This window comes from Conger conger, chromosome 6, assembly GCF_963514075.1.
Source record: "Conger conger chromosome 6, fConCon1.1, whole genome shotgun sequence".
Taxonomy (NCBI): Eukaryota; Metazoa; Chordata; class Actinopteri; order Anguilliformes; family Congridae; genus Conger; species Conger conger.
The window spans coordinates 36,193,220-36,220,142 of NC_083765.1; the positions used below are offsets into that span (position 1 = coordinate 36,193,220).

General features: G+C 51.2%; 1 protein-coding gene across 2 annotated transcripts in view; it reads right to left on the reverse strand.

Moving 5' to 3' along the window:
• The window catches only part of znf423 (zinc finger protein 423), a 134,879-nt gene that overhangs the window by 30,797 nt on the left and 77,159 nt on the right, over nucleotides 1-26,923 (reverse strand). Inside the window, exons 4-6 of one of the 2 annotated variants that reach the window (XM_061246699.1) lie at nucleotides 21,297-24,781; nucleotides 19,928-20,012; nucleotides 10,539-10,559 (exon numbers count right to left, since the gene is read on the reverse strand). In XM_061246699.1, coding sequence (XP_061102683.1) covers nucleotides 10,539-10,559; nucleotides 19,928-20,012; nucleotides 21,297-24,781 — 3,591 coding nt within the window. The remainder of the gene's footprint in view (nucleotides 1-10,538; nucleotides 10,560-19,927; nucleotides 20,013-21,296; nucleotides 24,782-26,923) is intronic. The other variant, XM_061246700.1, reaches the window with a different exon arrangement.

Sequence of the window (26,923 nt, forward strand, 5' to 3'; positions counted from 1 at the left end):
GAAGACACTAATGACCCCGAACACCTGACAATGATACGTTGTACTCCAACCGTTAGACAGCACGGCAATTAGAGACCCGAATCATGGCCTGCTTAAAACAATTACAGCCCTACAACAGCCGTCCCGGAAAGAACAGAGACAAGCAGCTAAGAGCAGAAGCTTATTTTCTCACACTGGCCGCAATTACCGCTGAAGAGAAATAAAGAAAAACTATTAGATTTTATTTAACCACGCTGACCTGCACTGCGTCATATCAGGCATGTACGCACGTAAACACAAACCACACTTTGCTCACCCAATCACTTTTAACTCGATGGCTGCAACAGGAAAAGAGTTTTCGCTCTCCAGATAGCGGTGAAAATGTAATTTCTCTTTGCCTTGACGAGGACGACACATTCTGGCTGCTTCCCCTCCGAATTGTACTTTCATGTAGTGGAAGGAGAGAAGGGTGGGGGGTGTTCTGACAGCCAGGGGTGGCTCCCTCCCATGCAACAGGGTTCTGTGGCTTAAAGAACTTTTATTTCACAGACCGAGTACAGCCTGATTACTAGCACAGATACAGACGGACCACACACACACACACACACACACACACACACACACCACGCCCCCCCCCCCCACACACACACGCACACACACACACACCCCCCCCACACACGCCCCCCCCCACACACACTCACACACACACACACACACACTCGCACACACACACACACACCACACACACACACACACGCCCCCCCCCCCCACACACACACACACCCACACACACACACACACGCCCCCCCCCACACACACTCACACACACACATGCCCCCCCCCCACACACACACCACACCCACACACACGCCCCCCCCCCCACCCCCCCACCACACACACACGCCCCCCCCCCCCCACCCCCCACACACACACTCAAACACACACCCACACACAAACACACACACATACCCCCCCCCCACACACACAAGCACACACACGGGCAGGTGCTACACAACTCCTCCTCTGTAGCGGGCCTGTAATGAAGCCCCAGTTGTGACGGCACGTAGGCGCGGGCGCTCCGACGGGATAATTACGCCGCTCCCTCGCAGCTGAGTTTGGCAGATGCGTCGGAGGCAGCGCGCGCCACGCCGCGTGGTAACGAGCGGCGGGGAGCGGAGGCTGGGATTCGTCAGACCCCGCCATCCGCCATTAGCAGGTTGGCACCGTCACAAATGAACGTTTTTCACGAGGAGCTTTGTGAGGCTGTGAAATTCCACTGAATTCTTTCACTGTCTCCACATGAGAGAGAGAGAGAAAGAGAGAGAGGGAAGGAGGGAGGGAGGGGCAGAGAGAGGGAGAGAGAAACAGGGAAGACGGGGAGAGAGAGTGAGAAGAGAACGGGAGCGAGAGACGGAAATAAGAAGAGAGAAAAGTAGAGACGGTAGAAGAGAGGGAGGGGAAATGGAGGAGGGAAATGGGGATAAAGAGAGAGAGAGGGAGGGGAAACAGGCCAGAAAAAGAAAAACAAAGAAGGGAAAAGAAGGAAGAGGGGTGCGAGGGCAGGGAGGAGAAGTTCGCACTGCTGCGACCGGATTTGTCACCTCTCTCAGCGCAAGGAACCTAGAGTGTGGCATCATGGGAAATTACCGAATCAGAAGGCATTGATTTTCAGCAGGAGGAAACGGATAGTAAAAAACAAACTCTCCTGACGGAGAATTAAGGAGGAGACGACAGAAGCCTATTGTTTTACGCACTCTGGCTTCTCTTCTCCAGCACCCTACCCACATTCTCCCTCTCCCTGCACTGTAATTATCAGTACAGCTGAGCCGAGACAGATCTGCACGCTAGCCAACAGAGCCCAGCTCCACCTCATCAAATATCCTAACACTGCTTTTCATCTTTCATCCACCCATTCACTGTACGGTCTGCGAGGAGCTGACTTATGTGTGTGTGTGTGTGTGTGTGTGTGTGTGTGTGCAGGCTGGTGTGTGTTCGCAGGTGCGTGTCTGTGTGTGCACCTGTCTGTGTGTGTGCGTGTGTGTGTGCATGAATGAGTGCATGCTCGTAGTGAGTGTGTGTCTGTATGCCACGTGTGCATGTGTGCGTATGCGTGTTGTGTCTGCGTATGCGTGTTGTGTGTGTGTGTGCGTGTGTGTGTTAGTGAGGGTGTGTGTGTGTGTATGTGCGTGTGTGAGTGAGGGTGTGTATGCATGCGTGTGGGAGATAGAGTGTGTGTGTGTGTGTATGTGTGTGAGAGAGGGTGTGTGTGTGTGTGTGTGTGTGTTAGTGAGGGTGTGTGTGTGTGTGTGTATGTGCGTGTGTTAGTGAGTGTGTGTGTGTGTGTGTGTGTGTGTGAGAGAGGGGTGTGTGTGTGTGTGTGTGTGTGTGTGTGAGTGAGGGTGTGTATGCATGCCTGTGGGAGATAAGAGTGTGTGTGTGTGTGTATGTGTGTGAGAGAGGGTGTGTGTGTGTGTGTGTGTGTTAGTGAGGGTGTGTGTGTGTGTGTGTATGTGCGTGTGTTAGTGAGTGTGTGTGTGTGTGTGTGTGTGTGTGAGAGAGAGGGTGTGGTGTGTGTGTGTGTGTGAGTGAGGGTGTGTATGCATGCGTGTGGAGATAGAGGTGTGTGTTCACGTTTATGAGGTGAGAGCACACTGACAAGGTGACTCAGAGGAGACGCTCAGGAAAGAGCTGATACTGGATCCGTATCTCACGTCGTCTCTGCTGGCAGTCCTACCTGCCTACCTCGAGGAAAGCTAAGCACTCCTCATGAATGTGTTTAGAAAATTGGTTCAGGAAAAACCCCCTAGAGATGAAGCATATCCGTTTGAGGGGGTTCTGTAAGGTAAGAAATATAAGCAATGTAAAGAACTGAAATAAAAACAAAATTCTACCTCCCTAGCACTTCACACCTCCGGCTTCCTTCTACAACACCAAGAACGTACCTAAAACTATTCCCACTGCAGCCCAGGCTGCGCTTTAAAGGTGCCCCAAAAGGTATAAGCCTCCAACCCTTCAGGAAGACATTTTGCGACATGGTGCCAGTACATCACCAAGGCAGGCAAAAACCAGGAATTTAAACTGCAAAGTGAGGACATTTCTAAATGTCCCCACTAATCAGAGCCTCCTGCCCTCAGCAGTACCGGTAATCTGCACAAAACCCAACGCACACAAAGCACTGGGAATTGCAATTGTGCCAGTAATGGTTCCTGTGGCAATGAAAGTGTGATTTCAAAGCCACAGAAAACGTGGTGCAGCCGTCGACTTTGGCGGCTCACTATAAATGCAGCACGTGCACAGCCAGGAATGTGTGAAGAGTTTATTAGCAAACAAATTCAAATGAGCCAATTGAGAGGGTAATTGTGTTGTAGCTTATTATCATCATCAATATCACTGCTCGTCAATACCACACTCAACACCGAATTAAAAACAATCAAGGAAATCATAAATAACATTTGCATTCATGCTGTCCTGCTTATTATTAAAGCAACAACAATAATTAGCGTATTGTTAATGTGAATTAATAACATGTCATGAAGCCTACAGTACATAATGATGCCATAAATATGACATAACTCCTGTCACAAACAGACGTCTGCTAATTACAGCTGACGACAAATTTCTAAATACTGCCACAATGTACACAACAAATTTCACAATGATCACTCACTGCAGGCGGCCGTGACTTGTGGCATGAGCTATGACAAAATGACGTCAAGGCTGGTTAGGAAACATGTTATATCATGCTTATTATAGCATTATGTAGGCTTTATAGCGTGTACATATATAACTCAAATGAAGTGGTATAAAATCATAACCCTTCACAATTCCGCAGGCCTTATTTCCTGTTTCCTAGACTGCAGCCTTGTGGTCCAAGGACACGGTCACGGTCACGGTCACAACCCACAGCTATTAAACCTCAGGCTGGTCCAGAGCGGGGCGTGTGACCGCAGGCCGGCGGGCGCGGGCGAGGAGCAGCGCCCGTCAGACTCCTCGCCCGCCCGTGCGGTCAGCCGCGACCGAGCCGCCGCGGAGCTGCTCGTAGCGCTGAGGCCCCGCAGACCGCAGCGCCCGCGCTCCCTCCTCCTCCACCCCCGCGCCTCCACGTCTGTCATTTCCACACACTTAAATGCTTCAAATTCAAAGGCAAAACGGGGACGACTTCCACGTCGGCCCTCCTCCATCCTTCCCTCCGCTTCCGCGGTTTCACCCCTCCATCCCTCCCACCCTCCCTCCCTCCGATGCTAAACGATCGATTTCAAGGTGACCCTTCCTGAATTACCCAGAGTGCTTTCCCCAGGCCTCTCCAGCTCGGTCCCAGTAATTAACACCAGCGCCTAATGAAGTCCAGCTGCTCTCGGAGTGGACTGAGCGCGTGCCAACTCCACCAGCGCCCCCGCCAGGCGGCCAGCGAGCCGCCGCTCTGTCCCGCATCATCCCTCGCTCCCTCCCTCCCTCCATCGCTCCACTTACACCACATCCCTCTCTACCTCCCAAATCCCACCTCATTCTCCCGCTCACCATTCATAGTGCCGACACATCTGTCACTCTCTCTGTCTCTCTCTCTCTCTCTCTCTCTCTCTCTCTCTCTCTACTTTTGTCTCCCTGCTTTCTACACCTGTTTATAGTACATCCTTCTCTTCACATTGTGCCGTATGTCCTTCCATCCATCTCGCCGGTTACAGTATATCACTCTCTCTCTCTCTCTCTCTCCCCCTCTCTGCCCAATCGTTCTTCAGCCCCCTCTGCTCAATATTCTCCTCCATCCATCCTCCAGGTCCCCCTTCGTCCCTTCATTCCCAGTTCACCGCTCCCTTTGTCTCTCTCTTCTGTCAAGTTTATCCCTCCCCGTTTCCCCCTTCCTTTCTTTCTCTCCCTCCTGACACCTCACCCTTTTTCCCCTTCTCTCTCCATCTCCCTCCCTTCTTCCTCCTTCACCCTCTGTCGTGATGATCTCTCCCTCTCGCTCTCTCTATGCAGATATCCCTCTTTCCCTTCCAGCTACATTGCCCTTGGAATCCCTGTATCCCTCTTGCCCCCTTCTCTCTCCATCTCTCTCCCCCCTCTCTCTCTCTCCTCCCCATCTCTCTATCTCTCTCCCTCCCCCTCTCTCTGAAATTGAAGTTGCTTTATTGGCAGGACATGCATATGTAAATACGGGCTGTGTAACTTATATAAAATACATATGAACAGCAAAATAATAATGAAAGTGAATGTTCACACCACCAACCATGTTAATGTGAGATTCACAAAAGCATAAAAAATAAATAATTCCTGTGTATGTTAGGACGGTCACTCAGTGTCCCTCAGATTATGTCAGACTGAAATATACTGTGCCACAACTGCGGCTGTCGCTCATTCTCCTAATAGGAGATTCACACACACACACACACACACACACACACATACACATACAGCTTGTCCTACTCTCTGTGAATGTGACGCAGTGGTAAAACTTATGAGATGCATAAATTCAGCTTTGTGCACAAACCTTGCAAAAAAAAAAAAAAAAAAGGAACTCTCCAGAACAACAGGAAATAGCTTCTATTTACCAATGAGCATTATAGCTTCATTTGTTGGGGGTTCAAACCAACGTTATTCATTCCTGTGTGTCAGAAAACACTGACTGTAGAGCTGGATGAGAAGTCAATGCATGTTAAAGCAGAATGATAGAAAATAAAGATATGAGGTTTATGCTGATGATAAACATGAGTTCATATTTATCACATCAGCAGGCGTCTGATTTGAATCACAAGGATGAAAAATCACAGAGGTTCTCGGTTTGATAAAAGGCAGAGCCCAGCTCCTCCGGAGGCGCATGAGGAGAGGGAGTTTGGGGAAGAGCGGGGGGCGGGGGGTAATGGGGAGGTTCTCATTAGTGGTGAGGCACCGCCCGCCCCATGGGGGGTGGGGGGGGGGGGTTCTGGACTTTTGAACCGGTGCGTTCCCCCGCTTAACCCCCGCTCCGCCACGCCGTGTAACGCCAGGGCGCGGGATCAAAGCCTCGCTGGTCTCAGGCTGCCACCTCTCTGCGTCTTCAACCTCCTCCCTGAGAAAACGCCGCTTTGAACTCTCACACACACACACACACACACACACACACACGCACGCACGCACGCACGCACGCACGCACGCACACACACACACACACGGGCACGCACGCACGCTCACACGCTCATACACACACACACATATACACACACACACGCACGCTGACACACGCACACACAGGATGTGAGGGGATGCGATACCCTGCCTTTCTAAGAATTTGGCTTTCATCGCCTAAAGAGACACAGATGAGCTGCAGCGTGTAGGAAGGGGGGTAGAGCCCTGCCCCTACAGACATCAGCCCCTGCCCCAGTTTAAGCGTACGGTATCCGTAATGTCATCCGAAGCACCAGACACATCTGCTCAGGTGAAAAGAGAATTGGATTTGACCGTCGGTCTGTTTATTTTTTTTAAATCTCATTTTAAGTATCCTTTTAACCCTTTTAACTGAAACGTATCCCTTTAACCGCAACTGGCCCAGAAACCCTGAGCGATGGGACTCTTCACCTGTCGCTAGGGAGGGGGGTGGGGGGATTTCTGCTCCTTCCCAGCTGAGTTACTTTCCTTCCAACATATTTTCTCCTCTCCTCCTGGCCTTGCTCTCTCTATTTCTCTCTCCCTCCCTCCCCTCTGCCTCTAGCTCACCCCTCTTGTCAATCTTACGGTTTCTTGCTTGCTCCCTGCCCCTCTGACTAAGGTAGTGTACACTGTACTATGTCACTGTCCCTCTGACTAAGGTAGTGTACACTAGGCTGTGTCACTGTCCCTCTGACTAAAGTAGTGTACACTGTGCTGTGTCACTGTCCCTCTGACTAAGGTAGTGTACACTAGGCTGTGTCACTGTCCCTCTGACTAATGTAGTGTATACTTGGCTGGGTGAGCTGCCTGCTCTCTCTCCTGTTCTCCCTTCATCTCTCTCCCCGCCTCCCACCTTCTTCTCTCCCTCTACCTCTCTCTCTCATCCTCCCCCTGCTGTAGGTGCAGGTCTCTCTCCCTGTGCAAGGATGTCCTGATTTATGACGGAGCGAGTGCTCGGTGCGTCCCGCGAGCTCTGCACAGGCGGAAGTCCCACCAGCTGCGACAGATGCCGGCGTCACCCGAGAAAATAAATTCTCAACACTTAACGAATTAAGCAAGGAACTAATTGCAGCTGGCCTGCGTTCATTACGCACGCACACGGGCTGCCTGTTTGTCTTTAACAATTAGTAGAGAGAGCGAGAGGGAGGGAGGGAGGGAAGGAAGGAGGGAGGGAGGGAGGGGTGGAGGAGAGCAGAGGCGGATAATTGTCATTTATTCCCAGCTCTGTCGTACCTAGGCTGGGTGGGTACGGAAGGCACAAGTGCACGTGCGACTGTGACATCACCGGAGTACGTGCATGTATGACATCACAAGACTGTGTGCACACATTTCTGTCTGTCAATGCTGTGGCTTTTCAGGGTGAGACTGAAAGTTAAATGGTGTGCATGCCAAGAGATCTCTCATGCATGCAGACACACACACACACCTCTCTCAAGCACAAATGGCCGTGTGCCTCATTTACCGTTCCCTTCCCACATCTTTTGGGGGACTGTCCCCAGAAAGGCTCTCAGCTAGATCTCTAAACAGCTTGTAATTACTTTTAATAAACAGCATAAGAAGCAAATCAAGCGAAAACGTGGAGAAATGAGCTCTCGTGGGGGACGCAACGCCACTGAGCCACGCAAACAAATATTTCAACAACATCTGAGTTTTTACATGCCCTTTAAATGTTTCAATGAGAGAGAGAGAGAGAGAGAGAGAGAGCAAGGGATCATCACACCAGAGAGGGAAGGAGGGGAGATGGGGAGAAAATGAAAGAGGTGGAGTGGTGATAGATATGGTATGAAATGGTATGAATGAAAGGGTGAGAGTGCCACAGGTGTGTTCTTCGTGGCTGGGCTCTGTTAATGCCAGTGAGTTGGTCATTAGCATACATTTCCCATCATGCACTACCACTGCCCCATTTCGGAAACTGTTTACAGTGTTCCCCGAACCTGAACCCCCAAATCCTCGCAGAGGGATCCCCTGCACTTCTCGTCTTGCCCAGCTCTCCCCCCCTGCCTCCCCCACACCTCTCCTTCTGTTACCCCTCTCCCCCGACGATCCCCTCTTCCTCCTCCCCCTTCCATCAGTGGTTCCGCCTGGCTGCCACCAGGTGGTGTGTGTGTATGTGTGTGTGTGTGTGTATATGAGTGTGTGAGTGCATGTGCGTTTTCATGTACGTGTGTATGTGTGCTTGTGTGTGAGTGAGCGAATGTGTATGTGTGTGCGTGTGTGTGAATGAGTGAGCATGTATGTGTGTGCGTGAGTGTGTGTGTGTGTGAGTGTGCGTCTCGTTGTGTGTCTGTGTGTGTGTTAGTGTGTGTGCGTGTGTGAGTGAGTGTCTGTGAGTGTGTTTGATTGTCTGTGTGTGTGCGTGTGAGTGTGTGTATGTGTGCATGTATGTGTGTGTGTGTCTGCGCGTGCATGTATGTGTGTGTGTCTGTGTGTGTGTGTGTGTGTGTGTGTGTGTGTGTGTGTGTGTGTGGAGCATGAGGATCACCACAGATACCATCATCAGATGTGTGACAGGACCATTCTGTTCTTGTGTGAAACAAACTTTTCTCCACCTCCAGGTTCTGACTGTACATTACATACATACACACATCGCACACATGCACACACAGCCTTGGCTGAATCCACTAACTTTGCCCTTTCCTCAAACCCTTTAACCTTCCCCCTAAGACTTCAATTTTCAAAGAGGCCAGCAACTACTTGCTGCAAACTGAGGGGTATCTTACTTTTTTCCTGGAGACTACACATTGGAGCTACATTAGCAACTAATAACAGTACAGCAGAGGGGATATCTGCAAATAAACTATATTTGTTTAAGGAAGGTTGACATCAGACGACTACAAATCCAATGCACACTGGTCACTAATGAGACATCACTGAAAAATCACTGCTCAGACATTACTAGATCAGTGCCCATAAAAGGATAACTATGTCGACATCACTAATGGTGCGGTGCTCAACGTTCGCTGCTTAACCATCACTGTGCAGAGGAGCGTCTCCACTCAGACATGACTGAACGATCCCCGCTTTGACCACTTCGCAATAAGATTGCTGTTGTTTCTGCCGAGTTGCACATCTGGGTCTAAACCCCAGCCTGTCACGCATTCAGAGTGCGATTATAAATAAATAAAAACTCATGAATGAAACGCATCGTTAGTTCAATTCCCCCCGGGGCCGTTTAGATTCAGGTGAGTGGCCTTGCCCCTGCTCCAGCTAGGCGGAACTGAAGGGAGGGTGGGTGTGGGTGGGTGTGTGTGTAGTGACAGAGAATGGGGTGTGTGTGTGTGTGTGTGTGTGTGTGTGTGTGTGAGAAACACACAGTGGCACATTGCCACTTCCATAACTCCCCAAAAGAACAGTTGCCTCAGTAACACTCGGACGACTCACTGTGACACTTTAAAAAAGTAGTACTTAGAAAACACTTCATAATAGCAGACACCACCATAACACTAGATAAAACAGTTAGCTTTCTCGCAATGAAAAAAAAAAAAAAAAAAAATTGTGGTCGAATCTGTAGTCTGCAGCACTCTTGACAGCGTTTACAATACTTTAGGCGGTTGCAGCCATTTTTCTCATGGTCAAACATTTCCCATGAGCGCCATGGGGAAGAAATACAGACAGTGCTTCCCTTTTTTAAACCTCGTGCCAATGCCATGCAGGTTCACGGACAGGGAAGCATTCGATTGGGAAAGACGCGTGAACGCAACAGACGCATGTGTCGTAAGCCGACCAGGTCATACACGACGAGGTAAAATCACACAAATCTTTACCGTACAACTTTCTACAACAAATGTGCCCATGTTTCCCCTCTCAGTCAGAAGACTAGCATGCCCTACACGGATATTACAAAGAGCACGTCCAAGGGAACTCAAACCGAATGGTATTGAATGCACATATGCCACTGTGTTACTGGAGCAGAGCAGAGCTGAGAGATGATGTCATGCGATGAGGTCACTTGCCCCCTACAGTGTATGGCCACAGACCACTGTCTGTGCTACAGTTACTGTGTTCACTACAGGCGAGAAGGGCGGTTGGGTGGGAAGGGCACTGTCAATGTCAGTCAAACTGTCATTGTCACAGGTGTGTGCCCATTGGACAGAACCCTACAAACCCCTCCCCCATCAACAGCCCTACCCACCACCTGGGTCAACTACATAGTTGTTTTGGATTCAAATACTTTTCTACACTTTTTTGAGCTTGTCTGGTGTATTGGAACCTATGAAATACTCTCAAAAAGTGCAAACTCTGCTTCTTCTGGTCCTCTTGGTTGGCTCAAATGCACCAGGCAAGATCAAATGGAGCACTGAAAAGTATTTGGATCCAAAACAATGATGTATTTGACCCAGGTCTGCTATCCACTAGCCCCCCCCCTCCCAAGGCTCCACAGGTAATGAGTGCGTTTCATTCAGACAGCTTGGTACGGAGAGAGCAGTGGGACAAACCTTGCAGCAGGGCGGGCTCTCCTAAAGGCCATCCGTGAGCCAAGGTGGGTGGGAAGAGAAGGCAGGGCGACAGTTAGTACGGCCATGGTCACATGGTGGGGGGGAGAGGGGCACACAGATTGGGGGGAGGGGGTGTCAATCATTGTGGAGGAGCTTTGGGGAGTGAGGGGGTGGGGGGTGTGATGGAGAGCAGGTGGGCAGCAGTGTCATGCACCTGAAAGTTCCCATCCACAAAAGCAAAAAATCCCAATTAGGGATCCGTTGGGTACTATTGTCTTTTACTTCCTCTTTCAATCAACTAATCCCAACTCTCCTTCTAATTCTAATTTCCACACAAACCGCAATACGATTGGTCACCCAGCTCTGAGAGTTCCAAAGTGATGTCACAAAGAGCTCACTCTGTCATGCACCTGAAAGTTCCCACTCACAAAACAAAAAAAAACCCAATTAGGTGCCCGTTAGGTACACTCCGAGAGGTAGGAAAATGGCGAGCATTGTCAGGCTGAAAGGCCTGTTCTCGGTTTCCCGATTATATTAATTATTGCTACCGATACTGCAATTGGCGAGAGGAGGAGCGAGACAACAGCCCTCAGAGAGGAGGAGAAGGAGGCGGAGGAGGAGGGACGGAGGAGGTGGGGGGAAAGGTGGAGGGGCGGAGGGGAACGCGGCCCAGGCCGGTGACGGAGGCAGATGAAAGCGAGGCTAATTGAAATGAGGTGGTGTGACTGGGGTGAAGGAGAGGAGCCGGGTCTGGCTGCGAGCGCTGCGCTCCGGTGATTAGCGCCGTTAGCCCAGAGCGCGCTCTGCCCTCAAGAAAGGGCGGGAAGAGAGCCCCTCACACAAACGCACATGTGCGCAAATAGTACGTACATGTATACACATACACAACTGCCTCCATAAACATATCAACACCCTGAAACACACAGACGCAAGCATGCACACACAAATATACACACACACACACAAATATGCAGACACAAACATACACTTACACACAAACATGCAGACACAAACATACACACACACACACACAAACAAACTGACACACGCAAACATATCAACAGCCTGAAACGCCACACGCACACACACACACACACACACACACACACACACAGACAGAGACAGACAGACAGACATGCACAGACAGACACACAGAAACAAACATACACACACAGTCACACAAACATGCACACATAAATAAACACACACACACACACACACACACACGGATCGCACTTGTATCACACAAGGCTGGGGGAATACGACTGGGACTTTTTAGAAAAACTTTTTCTTTTTCAGCTCCCTCTCTTCTCCCCCAGCTGAAGCGTCACTCCCCAGCGCTCCTGTGTTCCTCCCGTTTGTCTCTCACCTCCCCTCCTCCCTCCTCCCTCCCCATGTCTCCGTCCTCCACGTGCTCCTGTCTCTCAGGAACGCTCCAGTGCTTTTTTTCGGAGCTTTTATTGTTTTCTGCTGTGCAGCTGAAACCAGGCGCCCACATCCCCCCCCCCACCACTCTTCCCACAACACCCCCCCCCCCCCCCCCCCCCACACACACACACCTACGAGGAGACGCCACAGCACAGCACGCCTTCACCACACCCCAAAAAACAGGCCCCTTCCTTAGCAGCGAGCGGCACCCCCTCAGTTTGCTCGGGGGCGAGTGCGCTGAACGCCGGCGCAGGGGTGACTGAGTGTGGCGAGAGCCCCGCGGAGCACGGTAAACAGATTCTAAAATTAAAACCTCAAACGCAGAGCGGGCTGTGTTTAACCACACAGGTGGGCCCCTCTCGCTGCGGCCCCGTGGCGAGGGAGGGGGACTGAGCATTCCTCCCCCCGCCCCGACCCAAACTCAGACTCGGTCACCGCGGCCTCCAGCCCCCTCACTCTGCACGGAGCTAACGAAACAGGAGGAGCGCGCAACCTGTATGAGGACGAGGGCGTGAGGCCCGCTGTAGTTAACTCGCCGCAAATAAACAGAGCTTGGACTACAGTACCCATCATGCCTCACTTCCCCAATGCCGCTCGTATTCTAGTTTCTCTCTCCCGTTCCAATTTAGGTCGCTCCACTCTATTATCACTCTTCCTTTCAGCCCCCTCACACTGCACAGAACAAATAAAACAGGTAGAGCGCGCAACCTGTATGAGGATGTGGATCTAAAACTTGTTGTAGTCAACTTGCCACAAACACAGAGCCTGGACTACATTACCCACAACGCTCCACTTCCCCAATGCCACCCGCACTCCGGTTCCATCCCAATTTAGGTCGCTCTCTCTTCACTCCATCTCTATCCTTTTTTACCCTTCCTTTCATCCCCTCTGTGCTTTTAATTTAACCTTTCACTCACTCTTTCAGTCAAGCGCACTCTCAGCCTCTGCCTCCATCTCACCGCCTCTTTTTCCCAGGCTCCACTTCTCTCCCCGTCTTTCCGCCGGTACGCCAGAGACGGGGTAAATGGCGGTAAATGAGTGACACCGGCGCACGGCTCTGACTCACTCGCTCTCCGCGCGGCTCAGGCAGCGGGTCGACAGCGTTATTATTGTTATTATTAATATCACTTCCGACGCCACGGCTCGCCCACGGGACACACCGCGCCGATCGGAATCGCAAACGTCTGCAACTGCACCCGCAGGTTCACCACAGGACAGCACACTGCTGCTTAATCCTGTGTGTGTGTGTCTGTGTGTGTGTGTCTGTGTGTGTGTGCCTGTGTGTGTGTTTGTGACAGCTATCATTCATGCTCCAGCGCATACATGGAAACATGCACACAGTGAAGCAGTTCTTGCATCTCTCACATAGGATCTGTAATTATGCCTTATTCGGCTAAAGTGCATCGTCTTTTAGTTCTGATCACATAACATGTTATTTAACTGACGATTTCATACAAAGTGACTTACACTCCATTAGACTAAGCAGGGGACATTCCTCCCTGGAGCAATGCGGATCTTCTCGTGACTACACTGGGGACTGAACCACCAACCTTGCGGGTTCCAGTCCATGTACCAGCTCTGAGAGATCCAAAGTGATGTCACACTGAGACCAACCTATAATGAGAAAGCTGTCATATTGTGACCAGCCTATCAAATGTCGTTGAATGAACATACGGTCCTTTACATCAGCTTGTTTCACTGGTCACGTGCTGTGGGGGTAAATGCGCTGAAAATCATATTATAGGATATGATTAGCCTGTCGGAAGCCTTGCCCCCCTGTTATTCACAGACCCTAAAAGCCCACCAGGACGTACTGGGATTACCATAGCGATGAAGATAACACAATTCCAAAGTGACCTCACAGTGGAGTGGCGACTGGCAGGTCAATGACTGTGTGATTGACAAGTCTGACTAACTGAATGACAGAAAATAAAAGTGTGTGTGTGTGTGTGTGTGTGTCTGTGTGTACCCAGTTGGTTGTAATGAGCTGATCCTTTAGCACGGGTCACACAAACATGGAAAAAAACAAACATGGGCAAGACAGCTGTGTCCAGTGTGAGTGTGAACAGCAAGTCAGGCTGACAGCTGAGTGACACAATATCTCCTTTTCCACCTCATCCTCTTTTTCCTCCTTTCCCACACTCCTGCTCTGCTGCAGCCAGGACCCACAGTTCCAAAGAAAGGAAGGAAGGAGTGAGGGATGAGAGCAGAAGGAGAGGCAAAAATACGCTATGTCTTGGCTGATTGCTCACATGATCCATATTAAGACCAGAAGGACATTTAAAATGACTAATAGAGACGGTGTGTGCATATAGGTGTGTGTATAGGTGTGTGTGTGTGTTTATAGATGTGTGTAGGGATGTGTGTGTGTGTGTGTGTGTGTGTGTGTGTGTGTAGGTGTGTGTTCGCAATGCGTTTGTAGAAGTGTGGGTAATACGTCCACTCATTTCAAGGAGAACGGCATTAGCTGAGCAATTGTCTTGTGGTCTATATGGTACAGCACTCTGCTGTGTATGTAATCAAAAGCCTCAGACACACACAACAGGCTGTTAGCAGAATGAAGCCCATGTCTTTCCCTTAGGATTTATCTGCCGGTCATCTCTGCCTGGTACAGCAATCTCACTGATTAAAGCACCCAACCAACACAAGACACTGCGGGAAAATAATCAACATCGGAGTTCATATGATTCTCCATCTTTCTCCATATTACTCTCTCTCCATCTTTCTCCCTCTAACAATCTTTCTCTCTTCATCCCCGGATCACTCCATCTTCCCTTTACCTCCCCCCCACATCTTTCAGCTTTTCGATTTCTTGTTTGCTCTCTCTCTACCATTTTCTCCCTCTCTACCACACTCCTTCTCGTTCCCTCCCTCTCCCTGTTTTCTGTCTCTGTCCCTCTAACTCTCTCCAAGTCTGTTGCTCTGTGAGGTTTATTGAAGAACAGAATGGGAGGCCGGTGTGAGCGTTAAACTAACCAGTCAGACTGAATGAGACATTGCATCAGCGTTGTAATAATGTGGCATTACCCCGAATCTGCTCCGGAGAGGGACGTCCGCGCCTCCATCCCGAGACCCCATCACTGGAGCCAGCCGTGGAGCGGCGGGGCAGTCTGGCTCCCCTCACGTCTGATCAGTGTTAGCATGAGCATGAGCGCACTGTCACATCCCACATTTACAGCACAGCGTCGGCTCTCAAACACGGCCCCTAAATAAACACCGGCTCTGAGCACACTCCACATCACATACTACCTCTAAACAAATACAACCTCCAACTACACACGGTCTCTAATAAACTACTGCCTCTAATCACATACTACATCTAAACTAATACAACCTCCAACTACACACGGTCTCTAATAAACTACTGCCTCTAATCACATACTATATCTAAACTAATACGGCCTATGAATAAATACGGCCTCCAATCACATACTACCTCTAAACAAACACTGCCATTAAACAAATATCACCTCTAAACAAAAACTACCTCTAATGAAATATGGCCTCTAAATAAACATGTCTCTAATAAACTACTGCCTCTAAACAAATACTACCTTGAACTAAATACTGCCTCTAAGTTAACATTACCACTAAATAAATGCTGCTTCTAAACAAACACTGCCATTACACAAATGCCACCTCTAAATAAATACTACCTCTAATTAAATACTGCCTCCAAATTAACACTACCACTACACAAATGCTTTTAACAAATAATGTTTCTAATCAAATATTGCTTCTAAATTAACACTGCCACAAAAAAAAAATACTGCCTCTAAACGGATACTGTTTCTAATCACATACTACCTCTAATCAAATATTGCCTCTAAATTAACAGTGCCACTAAACAAATTCTGCCTCTAAACAAATACTACCTCAAACAAATATTACCGGAAATAAAATACTGTCTCCAGGTACCGACTTCATTCACAGTTACTGTTCCTGACAAATGAGCTGCAGAATACCGTTGCCATTACATGCAATGCCTTTCACACCTGCTCCCTTACCTTGCGAAAGATTTGACCATTAATCTTTAAAGCTCAGACAACCGCCTAGTGTGCATTTTACTACACACATTAAACACCTCAGTGATGGAGTTTTAATTGACTTGAACCACTTAAATAAAAAACCCTGCCAAATCCGTGCATCAAAGAATATCCTGTATCTTAGTAAATAAGTCTGAATGCAGTACAAATTCTGATCAAGACATTCAACAAATTCTATGTTTAACATGATAAAGATTAAGATTAAAATCGTTAATTCCCAATTTGAAATATTATCTAATCAAACTAGTAAAGTGTTTACATCTTCGGACCACACAAAAAAACAAGCTGGTTGAGTTTGCGAACGTGGACAAGGCCATTAAAAGGAGCACAAAAGGTCAAATTTGGGCCCAATTTGGGCCCAATTTGGCCCATTTCAGAACTGGGGCAAATTCAGCTGGATAAAAGTGACAGACCGAGATGAACCAACACAGACAGGGCTGCATTTCCACAGAAAGAGAAGGGGGAGCGATTGTGTGTATGTGTGTGTGTGGGGTGGGGGAGGGGGGTGGGGAGGTGATGGAGGCACAGGCCAGGAGTAAAGAATTAATCTGACACAGGGTTGTGTGCAGGGGGGGAGTGAAAGAGGTATGATAGCAACTTGACAAACACCATCCTGCCGCACAGAGGAGTGTCTATGTGTGCCAACACCTTAAGACACATGCCAAGAGGGAGACAAGTGTGTGTATTTCTCTGTAAAACTCAGACTGTGTGAACGTGTACGTGTATAAGCATGAAAGCATGCTCACAGGCATGCTACGAGCACACGCACACACAGAAACTGACACACACACACACACACACACACACACACACATTTGCGGCACCTCTGAACGCAGCAGATGAACACGTAGAAAAATTGTAAAGAGATTAAGCGGGCTGTCAGAGTACATGTGAAGCATCGGCGGGAAACACACTGTTCTGACATTTCTGCGGCTGTCACAGAGCGAGACAATGCAGCGGCAGACACCTGACATTTTCATTACCGCAAGCCCTGAGCACACAAAAAAACAATGGAGCAAATACCAACCCCTTTACCACCGCCGTGTACCTCTGTCCATGCAGCAGGTGCCTCTGGGTAAAGGCAGCCAGCGCACACTGCCACTACTGACAGAAACTACCCACCACCTCCTATCCCAGCACAGCAAAACGTCTTTTCATTGAGAAAATGCACCCTCTCCTTCTGAATGAAAGTGCCTTTAAATGAGTCACCCCTCCTTTCTTAAAGTGGAAAACCATCTTTCCCTCCGCCGTACAGATGGAAAATCACCTATCTTTCCGTGTAGTGGAAAACCATCTTTCCGTCCTTACAGACGGAAAATTGCCCTCTTATATTGGAAGACCGTCTTTCTTTATTTGCTACAGAAGGAAAAGCAGCCGTATTTTGGCTGTTGTGTCATATAAAGTAGCAAAAACAGACATGTGGCCAGTGGTGGTATATAAGTGCAGTACCTTTAACTGAAAGGGCTTTACAGGTTTACTAACAGAACTGCAACCATCAGGTTTGTTGACAGCTTGATAATGATACTATTATTGTTACTATTATTATTAATATTGTTCAAAGAGCAGTGTTTTTATATATATATATATATATATATATATAAATAAAATGCAGAACTGTGCAAAAGTCTGAGGCATCCTACATTTTTTAAAAATATGAATTTCTATTATATTAAATTAAACGTTTATTAATTGTTTTCATTTTGTTAAAGTAACATTAAGGAATAGACTACGTTTCACATAAAAAACTGCGTACCTAAGATAACGGATGCAGTTTTAAAGGCAATGTAATGTTTAACCATCACTGCTCTTTACATTTCAATATTTAAATCCGTCCATATCATTATTTCTGAATTATTTCACGTGCCGAAGACGTTTGCACAGTACCATACATACTATAATATATAAATATTAAATATAAAGACACATTTTCAGAAAAGGATGTATATCTACACATTACATGAAAAGAGAAGGGGGAATTAAAGGTTTGTAATAACCTCAGCAGCTGTATATCAAAGGCGACAGATAGCAGGACTGTTTAATAATTGTTTCGTGATCGCGGTGAAAGAAAAGGACGAATGGGGGAAAGAGTGGTCGTTCCTCTGTGATCTCTTGCTAATTTTGTTACGGAGGCAGCCTCAGATAAAGGTTAATACGCTGCTCTTTTTATTATTTAAAAGACGTCATCAATCTTTGAAGAAGGAGAAAAATAATAAAATAATAATGCCACTTAAAATAATCTGCCTCAATTCCATAATTAATCTCTGCCAGCTTTCTGACAATTACGATGTTAATTAACCCAAAATTCCCTCCATGGCAAAAAAAACTAGGCTTGCGATCCCGATTTTTCCCATTTCTGGGGCGCTGTATCTCTCAGAATCATCGCCTTTTAGGGAAATTAATGTGATGAAAGGAAATAATTTTCTATGCGTGTGTGTGTGTGCATGTATGAGAAGATGAGTGTGGGTGTATGCGTGTCTGTGTGTGTGTGAGTGTGTGAGAGAGAGAGAGAAAGAAAAAAAGATGGAGTGGGTATGCACGTTTGAGTCTCTGTGTCAGAGGGTCCCATCAGTCCCACCCTCCCTTACACACATTGTCTTCAGGCACACCATATTCCAACAGTAAAAAGAACAATCCTGTGAATTCTGAAAACTGCATACATTTTTAAATGTGCATTCAGATATGAATGTGTGAGCAGACAGATTTGTGCTTTGGAGCAGGAGTATCATTTTTTTTGGGGGGGGGGGGCGTGTACCGGTCAAAATATTGGAAGAAGGAAGAATTAGAAGAACAAGGAGAAGAGTGAGAGAAAGAAGAAGAGAAAAGAAGGAAGAAGGAAGAAAAAAGGGGAAAGTATAAAGGAGGAGGAGGAGGGGGAGGAGAGAGGCGTTTTAACATTGAAAGTGAACCGTGGAGACAGGGCCCGTGCCGTGAGCAGGGGGCTTTGAGTCCTGCGAGGGGGGGTTGGGTATAATCGCGGGACCGCTGACCTCTGATCCGCCGGCTCCGGAAAAACAAACTAGCCAGCCGGCATGGGCGCAAGACGGGGCGGGGGGTCAGGCCAGACGCCCGCACTCCGGCTGTTTGCTTTCGGAATTACTCCTGGCCCCCAGATTATAAATCTACACTGCACTGTGCCTCTGTGCTGGGGCTTCAAACGCCAAAAGACCAGGGGGAGGACACACAAAGGGGAAAGAAAAACTGTACAAATCTCACACAAGGGACCAGACCCAATATTTGATTGATTCGATGGAGCTATTCAATCACCATTGATAATCGATTAACTCAAGTCTTTATTTAAATACTTGTTAAATTAACAAAAATGTATTAACAGACATCCTTCAAGTTTCATAGATTCATGAAATGCCATTCAAACAATGGTGGGGGAAAAAAACAACAACATCTAATATACAGCAGCTATGCCACATTGCCCAGGTTTGGAAAAAGCAGGACGGGTGCGGTAGCGTTTAGGACGTGTGCGTTAGCGTTTAGCCGTTATTTGAGGAAGGTGTGGGCCGGGGGCGGGCGGCAGGTTGGGAGGGGACGCTACGGCGGACCGAGTCCTCGGCGGTGAGACCCGCAGCCGTGACTTCAGCTGCGCAGCGATGCGCCAACAGCTGAGCCGAACAGCTGTCGAGAGAGAGCGGCCTCTGCTGTTTCCCGAAATAGAGCTGTTCCTTTTTCACCTGTCTGCTGGGTGGGAGTGCAGGGGTGGGGGTGGTGGTGGTGGTGGTAGGGGTGTGTGGGAGGGGGGGGGGGAGGGTGGTTGGCGGCAGGTGGGGGGGGGGGAGGGGGGCGCTCGCTCAGCGAAGAGGGGAAAGAGCAAACGCGAATAAAACAATATCATAGGAGAGGGCGCGCACGTCGCCACGCGCACGCGCTCAGACTGGCTGGCGGGGGGAAGTCACGTTAGCTCACCGATCATGTGGTTGGCGACATGGATCTGAATCTCCCGCTCCGTCTCGAAGGTCATTTGGCATTTGATGCACTGGTACGTCTTCTTCTGCAACAATACCAGAGGAGGCGAGAGGGAATTTAGTCCAGAGGAGGAGGGGGGGTATCGAGCCTTCTCTTTAATCCAAAGCACCCCCCCTCCCACACACACACACACACACACACACACACACACACACACACACACACAAACAAAAACAAAAACAAAAACACAGGTTTCTCTATGAACAGGTGTATGGGGAGATGTCTGTGCCATTCTAGAGCAGCTGAAACAAAGCTGGGGAGAAGTTTGGGAGAAAATCACAGGAATTTTGCTGTCAATATCTAGCAGAGAGAACAGGAGGCCCATACGGACAGAGGTGTAGAGACCTGCTCAGCCTGCGGGAGAGCACGGCTGACTTCACACATCCTGCTGGATACAACCCGCCCTCTGAAGCAGTGCACTCTGGGAGCACAAACACAATGGAGCAGGATTGAGGGAAGAGAATACTGCAGAAAAACGTGCGGCAAAGTACAAAAGGGGAGAAAAACACTGAAAACAAAACGCGGGGACCGAGGACGAAGCGACCAAGGAAAGGGGCGAGAAGCGACCAAGGAAAGGGGGCAAGATGACTTACCCATCACGCGCTACCGCATGATGCAAAACAAGTGTTACATGAAGGAAGGTGGTGTTATCTTTAATCAATTCGGGGCTTCGCTTCGATCGATGTGGCGTTCTCTTAAATCAATAGTTCTCATGATTCACAGGGAAAAAAAGGCTGTCGGTCATACAATGTGTTAAAGTGCGAATTCAAAAGGGCTGGTGTGGGTGTGTGTGCATTGGAGCGATGCATTGTGAGAACAGGCATAGTCATTATATAAGTGAGCCGTTTGAACAACCTTAATGGCGAGATGCATTTATTTGCATTATAGACACATCAAGATCCTCATTCACATTCACACATTTACCTACATATACATTTTCCCCCTCTACAGTAGGAGAGAGTGTTGGGGGACGGGGGGAGAGTGTTGGGGAATGGGGAGAGAGTGTTGGGGGACGGGGGGGAGAGTGTTGGGGGAAGGGGGGGAGAGTGTTGGGGGACGGGGGGGGAGAGTGTTGGGGGACGGGGGGGGAGAGTGTTGGGGGAGAGTGTTGGGGGACGGGGGGGGAGAGTGTTGGGGGACGGGGGGGAGAGTGTTGGGGGACGGGGAGAGAGTGTTGGGGGATGGGGAGAGAGTGTTGGGGGACGAGGAAAGAGTGTTGGGGGACGGGGAGAGAGTGTTGGGGGACGGGGAGAGAGTGTTGGGGGACGGGGAGAGAGTGTTGAGGGACGGGGGAGAGAGTGACACTCACTTTAGGGACCGGGGAGGCGTCCGTCATCTTCTTAGACCCGATGCTCTCGGGGCTCACCTCCGGGTGGTCCACCTGGACGTGGGTCTCCAGGTCGTCCACCGTCTCGAACTTCACCCCGCACTCGGGGCAGCGCAGCCCGGAGGGGGGCTTCTCCCCGCCGGCCTCCTGGGGCGTGGTGCCCGCCGAGCCTCCCCCGCCGAGCGGGGACTGCCCGTTGGCCCCGCGGCTCATACAGCCGGCGCACAGCCCGTAGGGCAGCCCGTTAACGTCCAGCTTCACCAGCTCCTGCTTGTTCCTGAACTCCTTGAGGCAGAGGGCGCACTTGTAGAATTTGTGACCCGCCGCGTGCAGCTGGCCGTTGGGCGAGGACGAGGCCGAGCCCGAGCCGCCCCCCCCGGTGCCCGCGGCGGCCGAGGACGAGGACGACAGCTTCTGCATGTGGAAGGTGCCGTGGATCTTTAGCTCCAGCGTGGAGGTGACCGTCTGCATGCAGACCACGCAGCGGAAGCCCGTCAGGGAGTTGCGCAGGTCCGGGTGCATCTGGCAGTGCTCGATGAACTCCTCCTCGCTCTGCAGCGGCAGCTTGCAGATGCGGCAGGTGCCGGTGTCCAGGCTCTTGCTGTGGGTGACCTTGTGCTCGGTCAGGGTGAGCAGCGAGGGGAAGCGCTCGCCGCAGATGGGGCACATGTAGTGCTTGGCCGGCCCCCGGTGCGTCTGCACATGCTCTCGCAGGCCGCTCTCCGAGAAGAAGGTGCGCGAGCACACGTTGCACTTGTGGCTGCCCTTGATGAAGTCGGCCTTCTTCTTGCGGGAGGTGGCGTCGTCGTCGCCCGGGCGGATGTTGTGATCGCGGAGCCGGTGGTTCTGCAGCAGGGCCTCCATGGTGTAGGCCGCCCCGCAGATGTCGCAGGCGTACATGGGCTCTGAGGCGTCCACCTCTTCTTCGCCGCTGGCCTCGTGGCTGTTAACCGTGTCCGGCCCGCCGCCCCCGCCCTTCAGCAGCACTCCCTGGAGGTCCCCCTGCTCCGCGGAGCTGGCCCCTCCACCTCTCTTGGAGCCGCCCTGAGCCACCCCGTTCGGCGTGCCGTTCTGGCTCCCGTTGCCACCGTCGACCACGCAGTGCTTCTCCCGCAGGTGCTTCTCCAGCAGCACGATGGCGTGGAAGGCCTTGCTGCAGAAGCGGCAGTTGTACTTCTTGCTGTGGGTGGTGATGTGGCACTGGAGCTCCACCTCCGTCCCGAAGGTCTCCCCGCAGAAGATGCACTTGCGAGCCTTGGCCCCTGCAGAGCCAGCCGGGTGCCCCAGGTGGCTGTGCTTGACGTGAAGCTGGAGGTCGCCCTCACGACGGAAGTCCCAGGCGCAAGCCGTGCAGCGGTACATCTTCTTCTCGTTGCTGTGCTTGACAGCCAGGTGAACCTGGATGGAAACCTTGGAGTCAAAGACCTCCTGGCAGAGGGTGCAGTGGTAGAGCACAAAGGTGTGCATGTCCAGCAAGTGCTTCTGCAAGTCATCCACCGAGGAGAACTGCTTGTCGCAGCTTTCGCACACGTACTGGGTGGAGGTGGTGGTGTAGTGGACCGTCAGGTGCTGGAGCAGGGACTCCTGGGAGTCGAAGTCCTCCTTGTTGCACTGCGGACAGGATTGCCTGCGGAGGAGGAGCTCAAGGTGGGACTTCAGATGGGCCTGGAACCCCTCGAAGCTGGAGAAGCGCAAGTCGCACTGGTTGCAGGGGTACTCCCCGTTGACTCCGCCCACAGGCGTGGTGTCAGACGACGACCGGAGACGCTTGCTGGAGGAGATCTCGACATCAGAGGAGGCGGGGCTTAGGTCAGCCACCCTGGCCTGCCTCTTGCTGTTGGCCAGCGGGATGTTCTTGTGGTTCTCCTTGATGTGCTTGGTCAGCTTGAGCAGGGAGCCAAAAATGGGCGAGTTGGTGCAGTATGGGCAGGAGTACACCTCCATGAAGGACTGGGACGGCTGCAGCACGGGCGACTCCAGCTTCGTGGCGGTCCCTGCGCCCGAGCAGTGGGTCTGCTGGATGTGCTCGGTCAGAGAGGACTCAGTCAAGAATCCCATGGAGCACTGGTTGCAGAAGAAGGCGTGGTTGCCCTCCAGGGCAACCGACGTGGTGCCTGGTAAGCAGTGGGAGGCTCGGATGTGCTCCTGCAGGGAGTTGATGTCAGCGAACATATCCGGGCAGTAGTTGCAGTGGAAGGCGGAGACATTGCTGAACTGCAGGAGGGGGAAGGTGGCGGCAGCTGCAGCAGCCGCACCGGCGCTGGTCCGGTGCGCTTTGCGAACGTGCTCGTTCAGGTTGTAGAGCGTGGGCAGTGTGTCCAGGCACAGCTGGCAGGTGTGGTTCTGCTGCGGTTTGTCGGCGTGGATGGTCTTCAGGTGGATCTCCAGCACCGCCAGGCTGTTGAAGTCCCGCTTAGAGCAGTACGGGCAGCTGTAGGTCACCTTCGCCGACGACGACCACCCGACTCCGCCCTCGTCCCTGTCGGAGGAGGAGGACGGGCCGAGCTTGCGCCCGCCCCTCGAGGGCTTGAGGGTGGAGTCCGGGGTGGAGCCCCTCTCCAGGGAGGCGCTGGAATCGGGCGTGGCGCTGCTCATGGAGGCCACGCTGCCCAGCGCCGGGTCCGGGCTGGCGCTGTGGTTGCTGGAGTCGGGCTGCCGGTGGCTGTCCAGGTGGCAGTACACGTCCTCCACAGACAGGAAGTGCTCGGCGCAGACGGGGCACTTGTGCTTGCGGTTGGCGTGAGCGCTGTCGATGTGGGCGAGCAGCGTGGCCTCGTCGGTGAAGATCTCGGGGCAGTGGATGCACTGCAGCTCGGCCCGGTCCGACAGCTGCGGGTGACGGGTCAGCACGTGCCGCTCCAGCTCGTCCGTCTGGCTGAAGGTCTCCTCGCAGTAGTCGCACATGTACAGGTCCTGGTCGTCGGCGAGTCCGGCCGCGCCCTCGCGCCGGCCCTGCTCCCGCTCGGCGCGCGAGGACGCCATGTGCTCGCGGTTCTTGCGGTGCGCCTGCATGTGGCTCTGCAGTGAGGAGGTGGAGGAGAAGCCCCGCTTGCACACGCTGCACTTGAAGGGCTTGCTGGAGCTGTGGGTCTTCAGGTGGATCTTCAGGTGGTCGCTGCGCGAGAAGGCCGCCTCGCACTCCTGGCAGCTGTACTTCTTGTCGCCCGTGTGCAGCTTGACGTGCCGGTCGCGGCTGCGCTTGTGTTTGAAGAGGCGGCTGCAGAAGGTGCAGCGGAAGGGCAGCTTGTCGCTGTGGATCTGCTCGTGCCGCTTCAGGTAGCTGAGGCGGCTGAACGACTTGTCGCAGAACTGGCAGGGGTACGGCAGGCCCGAGCCGCCCTCCTCCTCCCCCTCGCCGCCCGTTCCCAGGTCACAGCAGCCGTCCCCCAGCATCTGCGAGGGAGACGCCACGTCTTTGCTGGAGGGGGAGGACGGCACCCAGGAGAGCCCCGGGTCGTCGTCGCCATCTGCAACAAACGCCACAAACAGACAGTGTTAAAAATTTTTTAAATAAATACCGCACACACCCACCCACATACGCGGAGAGAAAAAAAAAAAGAGAAACGGGAGCTAAGAACTGTCGATGTGACTTCCACTGAGCCTGCGAAATAAGGACAGAATGTATTTTTTATCTCTCCAGCCTCCCTTTGGAACCCCCCATCACTCCCCTCCCACCCCCCCCAACACTCACTTCCCCTGCAAACATCCACCCCCATCAACCCCCAAGCCCCACGTCCCCTGTAGGATAAAATCTTTTTATTTTTGCTACGGCAACCAGATATGAGCTTTTTGAATGGAAAAACATTTCGAACCCCATTAGAAGAATGTTGGACTGTAAGGTATTTCTGCGTTCTAGGTCCACGCTTATGAAACTAACCCCTAAATTCTGTAATGAGGTTATCATCTGTTTATTTTTTTTAGCCACGTGACCGCACACAGGCTGAGATGAAATTTTACATGCATAAATATCTAACATGCCACAGATGCTTGGGTCTGGCGTAGGGGATGGAATTGGAAGGGGGTGGGGAGGGGGGGGGGGATTTTGCTCCTGTCCCAAGCCATGTTGTCTATGGAGGCCTGTACAAACTTAGCTCCAGCGTCAACTATTTAGCATATCCACTCAAAACCTTCCCAAACTCATGGGAGGCGGAAGGCTCATGACTTATTAAGCAGAAACACTGCCTAGCTGGGGTCCCAGGGTGGCTGAGACAGACACAGAATTTTCTATCACACAGCCATGTTTGTTTTTCTCCCCTCTTTATTTTTTGGGTTTTAATTTTCTTTACTTGTGCCCAAAGGAAAAAAAACAGGAAGGGGGGGGGGGGGTGGTCTTGGACACTTGCACGCCTGCTGTTCTGGTGTTGACTAACCCACCGCCCAAAGGTGTCGCCCCCTAGTGGCGGGGGCTGCAGCAGGGCAGGAGGAGAGGTGCTGAAAGGAAAGGAAGGTGTTCCTTATTTCTATTGCAAGCATTCCAGGGTGGTGTTAGGTGGTGCTTGCCATCTCTCTCTCAGCCTCTTAGCGTGTCAATATCTCTGCCCATCTCACACTCTCCCTCTCCCTCTCCCTCTCCCTCTCTTTTTCTCTCATGCAGTCTGCCTGTTTTGTGCTGGTAGGCAAACAGAGGCGACAATGGGATTACCAAACAGGACCAAAACCCAGCCCCCCACCAGCTTCCACCCAGAGCCTTTGTGTACGTGTCAGAATAAGAACCATCCCGACACAACTTAAACCCAAAAACCGCCGCGGCTCAAAGGGAAGAAAGGAGGAGAGAAGCGAAAAACAGACTTAGCAGCGGCCCGATTCTTTGGCGGCACAATAAATCCCGGGACCCTGCCAGACCTCTGCGCGGGACACAGAGGTCAGCCGCGCTCTGACAGGTACGCCTCCCTGCCGAACGCCATGACGTGTGGCACCAAAACGCTGGCCGCACAAAGAAACACTTTCTACAGTCCGCAGGAAAAGAAGGACCCAATAAGGAAAAGGAAGAATAAGAAAAAAAAAAAAAAAAAAAAAAAAAAAAAAAAGCTTCTGGCACATGTGGTCATTCTCCCGAATTATAAATCTATTAATGCTAATGCAATCCCTCTGACTGAGACAGAATGTGAGAAATCACTTCTGAGAAAGGAGGAGATTATAGTCATTAAATACCCTTAATCCTTCGAAGTGTGGCGGTCGGGAAAAAAAGAAGATCACATGGCTTTTAGAGGGCTTTTGTCATCCGACCGCCAGGGACTTGGCAAGAGCGCTAAACAGGGTAAGAAAATTCAATGAAAAGTTAAATTAGAGGGAAAAAAACCCAAAAGAAAGAGGGAGAAGGAGGGAAAAAAAGGAGGAGATGGGGAAAAGGGAGCTGATGGGACCGGGCGGGCAGGAAAACACACGCTGCTCCCTGGTTCCCTCTCTCCCGCCCGCTCTCGTTCGCACGCGTGGCCGTCCCCTTCCCCTGCTCTTTAATGCCACGGCTCATTACCGAATTAGCCGGCCGCGGCCGCCGCTGCCCCCGGCAACGGCCTTCACCCCGCCACCCCCGCCCCGGGCAGAGGGTGGGGTAAGGGGGCACAGACGGAGGGGAGGACAGAGGCATGGGCGCGGGCTCTGAAGTCTGG